The 12,178-nt window shown below is 39.4% G+C and overlaps 1 protein-coding gene across 1 annotated transcript in view; it reads right to left on the bottom strand.

Annotated features, from left to right (window-relative positions):
- Positions 1 to 11,937, bottom strand: part of OTUD3 (OTU deubiquitinase 3) — a 20,172-nt gene extending 8,235 nt beyond the window's left edge. The window contains exons 1-6 of the mRNA XM_044668706.1: positions 11,726 to 11,937; positions 5,908 to 6,056; positions 4,104 to 4,216; positions 2,342 to 2,464; positions 1,055 to 1,186; positions 351 to 438 (exon numbers count right to left, since the gene is read on the bottom strand). Of these exons, the coding sequence (XP_044524641.1) occupies positions 351 to 438; positions 1,055 to 1,186; positions 2,342 to 2,464; positions 4,104 to 4,216; positions 5,908 to 6,056; positions 11,726 to 11,937 (817 nt within the window). The remainder of the gene's footprint in view (positions 1 to 350; positions 439 to 1,054; positions 1,187 to 2,341; positions 2,465 to 4,103; positions 4,217 to 5,907; positions 6,057 to 11,725) is intronic.
- Positions 11,938 to 12,178: the final 241 nt, after the last annotated feature.

Genomic DNA, 12,178 nt, shown 5'->3' with positions numbered 1-12,178 from the left:
CTCTCTCTCTCTCTCTCTGTGCCTTTTTCAGAGATCTACCTCCTAGCTTCCCTAGACCTTCCCTTTTCTAAACTAAATAAACCTAGCTATTCTAACAATAAGTGCTACCTGATCTTTATTGAGCTCCAGTCAATTTCCCCTCCTAGGCTTGGGGGCTACCCCGGATACCCTTCCTCAGGCTTCCCTACCTTCCTTTCCTTTCTACCTCCTAAATTCCCTTTCACATTATAAAACCAAGGAACTCCCAACTAGAGGAGCTAATACTAACAAAAACTATAATGTCTATAGTTTGAGAACAAAGAAATACTAATTCATTTTGCAGGTTCATAAATAGTACAGTATCTACTTACAATTTCTTTTTCCCTGGTTCATTGCAAGTATTGCAGATTCAATATTGTAATTCTCAGCTTCTAGGTTCTGGACTATTAAATTAACATCCTATCAAAGAAAAAATCAGAAAGATGTGTTACTATCCTATTTACACATACCTATCCAATTTCATTGCAGCAATTTAATGAAATACAACTGCCTGAGTTAAAAATTTCTATAAGCTTTACTCATCATAAAGAAGTCCATCATTTCAACAATATAGAGCATTTAGAGTGATCACTAAAGTCTTTCAAATAACTTTGGAGCAGATCTAAATACTATTTTAGTTCTCTACTTTTAATGTAAAAAGTTCTCTTCTTTTTAATAGATTTTTATCAATGCCAAACACTAATTAGAAAACCCACATATGCTATTTTTATAAAGAGAGCAATACCAGGCAAATCTACAAAATGAAAGGGAAATGAATAATCAGTGTTCATTAAAGTTTGTTTTTTTTTAAATCCCATCATATACAATCAGCTGATGCAATCCAGTAAGCAAAGTATCATCAGGCAGGAAACTGGAATTCTCATTTAAGTATTTTGGTACAACAGGCCTACTGGTATCTCAGAAGGTGGTAGGTCTTCTCAGTAGTAGTAGTAACACTACAAACTATAGTGAACAAGAAATGTGTCATCTAACTAGTATTGCTTACAAAATATTTATTTACTATGTGGATACTAACTGAGCATCCAGTTGCATTGCAAACTTTCTGTACAGCATCATCTACTTCATCTTTCAAGTCTTCTTCAAAGTCCTCCTCCTTTGGCTTAATCTTCTCTCTCTTATTTGATTCATCTTTATTAAGCATCTGAAACTAAAAAAAAAATTTAATCTGAAGACAAAAATCATGTATTTGGACATACTGTTTTTATTATCTTCATTAAAAGTAGATATTCTGATCTGAAAAAAAATAAAATCCGTAAAAGAATAATGATGAAAAGCATTCTAAGATATTTCAAGACAAAGATCAATAATTGGGTCAACACTTGACTCAGGCAAGGAGATTAAGGACCACCATCCCAAGTCCCAGACACAAAAAGATATCCAAGTGCAGTCACTACATTGAGTGGTTCTGCTTCGCTGTTTTCCTTTGTTACAATGAGGGAGTCACTTCCAGAAGTAACTGAGATGTAGACATAAGGCCTCAATATAAAAAGATATCAGGCATTTATTGGACTATCTTAGATGTGGAGGAGCATCAGCCCAGCCAACACCAGACCAACAACATTTCTAGCTGCTCTTTATAGTGTTGAAAGCCATAATATTGATACTAACTGATCAGCATTAGAGGCACACATATCTCCCATTGAACTGGCAGCAGCAAGAATAAAAGAACTGTCCTACCCAACTCTTTACACTGTCCTAGCCCCAGCTGAATTATTGCAACAAGAGAGGGCTTATCTACTTTTAGATATTGTTTGAAGACACAGATGATGGAATAAAACTCTATATTTCATCTGTCTTTCTAGATTTTGAATAAAGATTAACAAATCATGATCCAATAGTTTCCATCCCAGGGGACCAATCCAATTTGATCATAATTTACCTAATATTTGCTCACCTAATTCCATAACAATGTCCCTAAAAACTCAGTTAATACCAAGCTCAGTTTCCATAATCACAAAGCAATCCACTCCTGGGTCCCAAAGATTCATCCATAAGTAGCATTATCCCTTAATCTGTAAGGAAGATGCTAGCTACTTCGCACAAAAAGAATAGCAAGAAAGTGAAAATTTCAGTGAAAGGAAGCCAGTTTGAGTACCAACTGCTTCTATAAGAAAGCACTCTGGTAAGAAAGCATTCCTCAGTTCCTCTATCTGAACTGAAGGAAGAAAACAAACCCTGCAACTCCCTACCACTAGCTATTTGTGAAAAGTCATACTGACTGTTGAACTCTAAAGGATACCCTCTGTTTTTTCAGGGAATATTGCTACTAGGCTAAAGCAATAGGGAAGAAGTCCACACTCACCTCTGTCTGAAGATGGGCAGGAGCCTCTGAGTTATCATTGATTCTCCGAACACTGTCATAGTGCTCACCATACCTATATGCAATGTGCAGCTCCCTAACGTTAGCTTTGTCTGTACCACGAATCTGAAAGCAAAGCAGGAAGAAACATGCTAGCAATGTATACTGAAACCCTGCTCCTGGCCTAATACCCCTCCCTGGATACCACTTTTCTATAAGGAAAGGAGGTCAAATATGCCCATAGGAACTACCTCCAAAAGGCCAAAAAAACTTCTGATTATGGTCCATAGAAGTAGAAACCAGGCTGGCTTTCAATTACTGATTATGCTATCCATACCCTCTGATTCAGAGATGCCACTGCTAGGCATATAGTCCAAAGAGGGCAAAGAAAAGAAGAAAAAGGTCCGATGGACACAAAATGTCTCCAAATCCCCAGGCTCTAACACTGCATTCCACAGCAAGCACTTAATCAATGCCTGCCAAACTGAAGCCACTTAGCTGTGAAATTCTGAAAAGCTTCAATTTCCATACCTTGAGAATGAAGCAAATACCATACCACCTGCCTCAAAGGGGACATGGAGAAGGAACCAAAAGACAGGAGAGATTAGACTGTCTGATATAAATGTGAGTTGCTATTCTTAGCAAAGGTATTCATTTTTATAAAAAATGTTACTTTTTTAAGTATATAAACAGCTCTCCCCCCTCCCTATTCAGAATAAAAAATGAAATATGAAACTGGAATTTTGTATATTTTTTTTTAGGTACAACTAGGTGGCACAGTGGAATGTTGAGATTGAAGTCAGGAAGACCTAAGTTCAAATTTTTCCAACACATATCAGATATGTGACCCTAGGCAAGTCACTGTTTGTCTCAGTTTCTCATCTATAAAATAGAGCTAACAATAGCACCTACCTACCAGGGTTGTAAGGAAGATCAAATAAGATAATACTTAGGAGGGGTACATAGTAAGCAGTATATAAATGTTAGCTATTATTATTTCTATTTACTCCAACCCAGAATAGGAATAAAGGAACATTTTTACCTTAAAATCCTCATTTTTAAAAATTTTCAAACAGATTTGCAAAATGGCATTTTTAAAATATTCCTGTACAGGGCAGCTGGGTAGCTCAGTGGATGGAAAGCCAGGCCTAAAGACGGGAGGTCCTAGGCTCAAATCTGGCCTCAGACACTTCCCAGCCGTGTGACCCTGGGCAAGTCACTTAACCCCCATTGCCTAGCCCTTACCACAGTATTGACTCCAAGATGGAAGGTAAAGGTTAAAAAAAAAAATTTCCTGTAATATATATGGTGTGGCTCTCTTTGTTCCCAAAGAACTAATTATATCATTCAAACATTCCTGGCCTTGATAAGTCTCAGAGTATATTTAACACAACCAGGCATTAACAAATGCTTGTTGGTTGTTAGCTTTCAAAAGACTTCATCTTTGTGTATCAGTGTGTGATTTTGTGATGTTACAACCTCATTTGTGTAAATATTACTTCACAGTTTTTCCTACATAACCCATCAGTACATTTCTAGTCATATTACTTAGGACCCCAAGGCAAAATACTTAGGCTGTAGGCAAGTCTCTGAGACAAAAAGTTCCAAGGAAAATGCTGACTTGTGCTGGTTGAGGGAATTTTCTCATCTGAGACTTACCTACGCCAATGGAATCACAGTTCCAGTCCCTCTCCTCCACTTAAAGAAGCCCCAATGTTAATTTATTTATAAGTCTTTGCTGTGAATTCTCTACAAGGTGACTTACCTGCCACAAAGGAGCATTAAGCTGATGAATAACAACATTCATTTGATGATTTCTTGCAAAGGCTACAATTGCATCGTTTCCAGCAAAAGTACCAGGTTTTGCCAAACTGGAAACTAAATAAAAATGTGAGAAAAATGAAGGCTTCAGGAAAGAACATTAAAAATACAAACAAAACTTCATTAATTATTCTGCTACATGCAGATGATAGATAGGAGTAAATGGCCATATAAAGTACAATTCAGGTGAGAAATACCTATTTCAACCTTGGATGCCTTACCTGAAATTCTTACAGAAAAAACTGAGATTCAACAATCATAAAGAGAATGTGATCTCTGAAAAAGTACTAAGGAATCCAGACTCAACAGACTCCCTAGAAGGGAGCAAGACTCTTGAATTTGAAAAGCCTTAAAATCACTGAGCAATGTGGTATCCAGAGAAAAGTGTAATTGAAGAGTCATTTCTAAAAATGCTAACTCATTTTACTGCCATTTAAACTAATTGGAAAGTCTTAAAATCACAATATAACTGAATAATCCTTATATTAACATTCAAAGAAAGGATTATTTTTCCCAATTTTCAGGATTATTCCACTTCTTTAAAAAAAGTTATATTCACAATAAATGTCTTATAATATTTCTCCACAACAAATATAAGGTCTGGTTTCCAAATCTTTAACTCTGGCACCAACTTGAAGGTATATAGACTAAGAATTCTTTCATCTCTGATAACAGAATCTCTCCGTTAGTCCTTTCATTGTCATTCCTACATGCCTTCAAAAGAGTAACAGCATTTTTTTCTAAAAATCATTTATTAATCCTCATATAAATTTTTTTAGAAAATTAAATAATTTATAAAGTTTCTATTCTCCATATGGGTAACAAAGTGGTTCTGGATAGAGTACTGGGCCTGAAGTCTGGAAAATGAATCTTCCAGAGTTCAAACTAGGCTTCAGATACTTACTAGCTTTGTGGTCTCAGTCAAGATACTTAACCCTATTTGCCTCAGTTTCCTAATCTGTCAAATGAGTTAGAGAAGGAAATGGCAAATCACTATAGTATCTTTGCCAAGAAAGACCCAAATGAGTTTGCAGAAGAATTGGACATGACTAAAAACAACTGAATATAACAACATTCCCCTAAGGGTCACAAAACCAAACTCAACAAATTTCTTTGAATTAAAACATTCAGAATGAAATTCACACTGGCAAATGTACAAACTCATTTTGTAAATACATATAATTTGGCTAAGCAATACTTACCTGATTTGTATAAAAATTGACCTGCAAATTTCAATAAAGCTATGGCAATCTCCTCAGAATAAGAGGAGCTCAAACAACATTACATTAAGTTATAAAGAAACTAAGATTGAACCTCAGCATTTTATAGGTTTACAGTGTAACCTTGGGTAAGTCACCATCTCTCTAAGTCTCAGTTACAGAGTAGGTACTGAAAAAGGAGGGGATAGATGATCCCTAAGGTCCCTTCCAATTCTAAACAGATCTTATGAGAGACTACTGCAGTTCACTGAGCAATATCAATTGTTCATTTAAAGGGTTAGTTTCCACCTTTCAAGATGAAAGAGGCTTTAAGTGAGAACTATGCCACAAGACCTGCATTTTTTCTTCCCACTTTAGGTATAAGAAATAAAGTTATAAATTTGAGGGCTACATTGATATTATCTAACTGACATTCATTAAGAAAATCACTTTTAAAGAATTACCTTGTGACAATACAGTCAAGGCTGCTAATAAACATTATTACCTAATATAATTCTCCAAGAGGTTATAGTATCCCACTGAACCTACCATGTTTCTCAAAGGGAATATCATCCTCCACGAAGGGTTCAAAATCATCCCGCTGTTTTATCATATAGTCAACAGTCTCCTGTCTGTGCTTAAGATGATTTCGTGAATGTCCCTCTAGTTGATCACCAAGAGCTCGAAATAGACAATTGCTGGAAAGAAAGATGTTTTGGTTAATAAAATTTTCATTTTAATAAAACAAGCATAAACAGCTAAAAATGATTCTTATCAAATGAATCTAAGAAAGGTCTCCACGGCACTGGACAATAATTACTCATTTACATGGTGCTTACAGGTTTACAAACTGCTTTCTTCACAGCAGCCACATAAATGAAGTAGGTAGCACAAGAAGTATCATTTACATTTTATATAAAAAGAGGAAACTGAGCTTAAGAAAGTTTCATAATCTGCCAAGGGATCCATCACAACCCCAATTTCAGAACATTATCTTTTTTTACTACAAACCTATTGCTCTCTGCACTATACCATATTTAAAACCTTAAAAAAGATTTGTTGAACAATTTGGACAATGACCCAGGGTCAGATTAATTTTATTTGTAACAATATGCACCAGTGGAAGAAGTGCACACTGCCTTTCCAGACTCCCTGAGAAGACAACCTTGAGAAATAATTCATACTTATTCAGTGCACTAAGGTTTACAAAGCAGTTTCCTCCCAAGAACTCTGGGAGGTATACAGTACAAAAGAAAAATTTTATTTTGCATTTTTCAGAGGAAGAAACGAATGTTCAAAAAAGATAAGTACTTGCTTACAGGCACACAGCTATCAAATAGGAAAGCAGAATTTAAACCCAGATCTTCTGGCTCCAAGTCCAGTGATCTTTCCACTCTAATAGTAATAACCTCTCTCCCTTCCCTATCCATTGAGAAGACAAGAAAAGCAAAACTGATCACAAACAAAACAAATTTCTACACTAGACATGGGGGGGGGGGGGGGAGGGAAAATGTCACAATCTGCAATGAGTCCATTGATTCTCTAAAGTTGAAGAGCATGTTTCAACAAGAGTCCTCTGAAATTTCATTTTGCCATCCTGTTGTTATTCAGAGTTTCTCAGTTTAAAAAAAAAAAAAATAGAATCTACTTGAGAAAGAATGTAGCGTAGTAGGAGAAGCTCTGCACTAGGACCTCTGTTCTCATTTTCACTTACTAGCTATGCAATCCTGTAAAAAACACTTAATCTCTCTTTGCCTCAGTTGTCCTAGCTGCAAAATAAGGATAATATTTTCCCTATAAAGGTGAGGGGAAGTTTGGACCAGATGACTTCTTGAAGTCTCTTCCAGACCCCAAGATCTAGGATTTCCCCATATCACCTAAGAAACAGATAGTCTACATGGCAATCCGTATCCAGTGCCCTCTTTCTGAACCTAGTTTCACTAGAGGTTCTGTGACACAGCTATCTCATTACTCATTTTAGATAAGAGCCCCAAAGAAAACTGTTTGTTAGATTCTAAAGGAATCTGTCTGGCTAAGCAGTTGGAGGGACAAAAGCTCTTGCAACAGGGTTGATTCCTAAGGATATGGTAAGAGCAACCTATGCAAATGAACATTCATTGAACAAACAACTCTATTATGGAATGGAAGGTGTTTTTTCCCTTGACTCCTCACCAATCACCTAGGGATCAGCATTTACTCTCATCCAAAGAAAACCACTAGCCTAGGTCACCACAATTTCCAACACTTCACCTGAACTTTCAGATATCCAAAAGACTAATCTATTTTCCAATCTTAAAACTGACAAAAAAAAAATCCAAATAAGACAGGAACATAACCTCATATCTTCATAACTATGAAGTCAGTGATTAGAATTATGCCATTCTGAAGCCAAACAGTGGCACAGTCTTATTCCAAACTACTTACTTTTCCACACAGAATGTTGTTTTTTAATATTTTCATTCTACAATATGCCTCACACTAGTATTGCCAGGCTGCTCAATAACAAAGTTAAGCATTCTAAGAGTTAAAAGTACAAATAAATGAATTCACAAGTAGGAATTTGTAGAGGGAAGCAATACAAAATAAAACAAACTTTAAAATGTGTTTGGGATAGAGGTATTTAAAATTAGCCATGAATCTAGAATATTAATGAAATATGCTACCAACCTCCTGAGAGGGGATGGCCTGATGAATACTGAGATATATTCTTTTCTGACATGGCCAATATGGGAATCTATTTTGCTTCACTCTACATGTTTATAACAGGTTCTTGTTTTCCTTTCTTTTTCAATTGGGGGACATGAGTTGGGACGGCAGAGAGGAAAGGAAGAGGATAGAGGAAATTAGAGGGAGAGAAAGCAGATTCTCCTGATTTTTTTAAAATAATTTTTTTGTAAAGACACTGACTAACCCAGGCTCAAGTGCCATAAAATCCCAAACTACTAGCAGAGTCAAAACTTATCGGCAATCAAGATAAATAGCTGAGAAGGTAAGGGAAAGTGTACAGGTAAATTTTTTCACATGACTTTGAGACTTTCTAAATACTTATTCTAAGTATATAATTTTAAATAAATTTTAACACTAGCTATTATGTTAATTTAGAAATGGTCCAAAGCTTCCAAGGGATGATAACACACAAAATATTCCACCACCATTTATGACCATTAGAAATCACGGCTTTCATTTAGGTGCTATCTCAGATTGCATAACTTTGTGAATCACAGCAAAAAATAAAAAATAAAAATAAGCCTAAAAATATCCAAACCAGAAGGTGGATTTTCTACATTCTGAATTTTGTTTCCAGGTGATAGCCAGGGGGTACTCAAAAGTAGAAATCAATAAGCTGTTAAATCACTGCCACATGATTACAACAAAACAATTCATACCAACATCTGTTACTTCCCAAGGGAATACCTTTACTCATATGGTAATAGAACTGATCACTGACTCTAGGACAGCCACAGAGAAAGCCCACAGGGTGGCCATAAGCCCAGTGTTTCAATAGAATGTAAGTTTCTTGAAGGCAGGGGGCATTTTGTTTTTGTCTTTGTATCCCCAGCATATAGCAGACTAGTCACTTAATAAGGGGTGGAGGGTTGGGAGAGCAAATCATTGAAGAGATGATATTTAGGCAGAGGTTTAGAGGATAAATAGGGTGTCAGGAGGCAAAGGATGACAGAATGAAATATAAACAAAGTCAAGGTACTGAAAAAGGGGGTCTTAATTAGAGAACAGCCTAATCTAGACAGACTGTAAGGTAGAAGGCAGGCTGGGAAGGTAGTCTGGGGTTACATCACTGAAAGCCCCGAATGCCAGGTGGTAGTATTAACTGTAAGCCTCTTTCCCCACCTTTGAGACAAAGGATATGAGCCCTGTTTCAGCTGAATTTTCTTCTCTTCCCTCCCATTCTTGTACTCCTATAACCTCAGCACCAGAGAGAAGAGGAGAAAGGCTCTCCCAAGATCTTCTCTGTTTCTACCTCATCATTCCTTCTCAAGAGACAAGCCATGTTCCCAAATCCCCTCCTCTATGTCTATTCCTGCCTTTCAAAGGCTTTCCCTGCTTCCTGTCCCTCCATTACCCATGATCCTTGTAACCCTCCCTTCCAATCATACACAGATAAGTGCTTGTGACCACATGCCTTTTCTCAAATTTATGCTGATCATGCCCTCTCCCACTGCACTCCCCTGCTCCCAATTGTTTAACTACATATTTCTCTCCTACCTTCTCTACCCCTAATGGACTTGACTAGATCAAGCCCCAGGCCAGAAAGCAAAAGATAGTTCTAACTAAATGGCTCTGGTACTTAATAACCATGATCCTCTTAGCAAAAATCTCACTTCTCTAGGCCTCAGCTTCCCTAACTATGAACAAGCATGATAACCCACACAATTAAGAAAGCTGTGGATATAAACCTGACGAATCAGGTGTAGCTTTTCCCAAGGATATTACCTCTGGATACCCTCTCCTTCCTCAAAAAGCTAATCCTACTTCTCTAAACCAGTGATGGGCAAACTTTTTAAAGAGGGGGCCAAAGGAAAGGAAATGTTCAACTGTCAGTCTGTTTCTAAGACAACTCTTTCGAAGTTTCATTGTATTGTATCCTACTCCTTGTATTGGTCAGATTAGGAATAATGTCTAGAGGCCAGATGGAACATTTCAGGCACCACCCGCCCCCCATCTGGCCCACGGGCAGTAGTTTGCCCATCACTGCTCTAAACTCATCCATCCTATCCTCTAGTCCTTTCTTCCATCTGCCTTCATTCCTACCAGTGATTCAACTTTCCTAACTCAACTCCCTTGTCCAACCTCACTCACCCTGTCCCTGTTTCCTGGGGATCACTTTACCCAGTCAATTCAATTTAATAAGCAGAGGCTCAGTGAACAGCATTAGGAAGACCTGGGTTCAAGTCTCATCTCTGGCATATATATTTGTTGTGTGACTTTAGGCAAATCATATAAATGTTTCAGTGCTCTAAGCAATTCTAAGCTGGGAGAGAAAAAACCCATTATGACAAGAAGTGCTGAATCCTGAGGCAATGAAACTATTTGAATCCACCTCTGACATTTTTTGCCTGCATAATCTTGTGCAAGCTATTTAACTTCTCTGGGTCTCAGTTTTTCCATCTGCAAAATGAAGAGGTTGGCTTAGGTGACTCTAAGGTCTTTTCAAGCTCTAAATCTGTGATGTTAAGTAAAATGCAAGACAACTGTAAATCGAGATTAGCAGAGAGATGTTCCTACACCAATTAAATCACAAGTTTCAGGCAAAAAGAAAAAAAAAGTCTTGGTCAGACATGGTGAACACAAAAACAAAAATCAAGCAGTCTCTGCCCTCAAGGAGTTCCCAGTCTACTCTTCCTTTATCCCTAGTCCTTAGGAGTTCCAGAAAGAGGAGGATCACCACAATCCCTATACACATATATCTGGTCTCCACATCTCCTATCCCCAAGACCTTGTCAATTAGTCAAGTTCTTTCTGACACAGTCACTGTCTGAGTATACCCTTCCCTCTGGGATTACCTCCCATTTACCATCCATACAGAGTTGTTTGCATGCTGTCTACTCAATTAGGTTGTGAGACCCAGGAGGGGTTGGGGCAGCAGGTTTTTTGTTTGGTCGGTTTTGTTTTGTCTTTCTTGGTACCTGTATCACTTAGCTTAGTGCCTAGCACAAACCCAGTTGAACAATTTAATCAATGCTATTAAACTACCAGTCTCTCCATCACATAGTAAGTTCCTGGAGATCGCACTGTTTCGTTTTGTCAGTTCCCTGAGTGTCCTTTGCTATTACTCATAATAGTTATCATTTACATCGCTTCATCTGACAGCCCCCATACACACACACAAAGAACAGCTCTAGGAGGTAAGTGCTCCATTTTGCATATAAGGAAACTAAGGTTGAGAAAAAAATTAAGTGATTGAGGACAGCGAGGTGGCTTAGCCGATAAAGCGCCAGACCTAGAGTCGGTTAGTCCTAGGTTCAAATCTGAACTCAGACCCCTTCTAGCTGTGTGACCTTGGGCAAATCACTTAACACTCACTGCTTAGCACTTGCTACTCTTCGGTTAGAATTGATACGGTTTTGATTCTACGACCGAAGATAAGGGGTTAAAAAAAAAAAAAAAAAAAAGTTAAGCGGCTGCATCTGAAGGTGTTAGTTAATGCTCACAGCCTCCTTACCTTTTCACTGGCCCAGGCCTCAAGAGCGAACCTCTGTACCCCGGTCCGGCTCCCTCCCCTCTCCCCTGGTTCTCTCAAGCGACAGGCCTGGGCGTGCGCCTCCTCCCCCCCGGGCGCGCGCCTCCCCTCCCCCATCCAGGGCGCGCGCCTCCTCCTCCTCCATCTCACCTCCCCCAGCCTCCTCACCCGTCGCCCGGCACCTCGCGCAGCTTGAGCCCCAGGGCCTGCAGCTGGTTGGCGAAGCTGACGAACTCCTCCTCGCCGCCGGCGCTGAGCTCCGTCCGGTTCCGCCGCTCCTTGGCCAGGGCTCTCCGAGCCGCGCGCTCATCCCGCTTCCGCTCCGCCTCGGCCTTCCGGGCGCTGCCCGGCCGGCTCTTCACCGCCTGCTTTCGGGACATGGCCCGGCCCCCGACCCAGACGGGAGGGGGAGACGACGCGCCCCGAGCGCAGCTGATGAGGCGAAGCAGGCGGCGGCTGCAGCGGCAGCGGCGCCGAGGCAACGGCGGGGCGGCTTCTGCGCTTGCGCCGCGTCCCTCGAGCCTCCGCCTGGCAGCGGCCTCCAAGCGCCCCTATCACGTGGCCCAGCGCGCAGGGCCCGGAGAGAAGGGACCAAGACCCTGGACTAGCTAGAGCGGCCCG

Source organism: Gracilinanus agilis, chromosome 3, assembly GCF_016433145.1.
Source record: "Gracilinanus agilis isolate LMUSP501 chromosome 3, AgileGrace, whole genome shotgun sequence".
NCBI lineage: Eukaryota > Metazoa > Chordata > Mammalia > Didelphimorphia > Didelphidae > Gracilinanus > Gracilinanus agilis.
The sequence above is the reverse complement of the archived record's forward strand: the minus strand, read 5'-3'. Positions and strand labels throughout refer to the sequence as shown.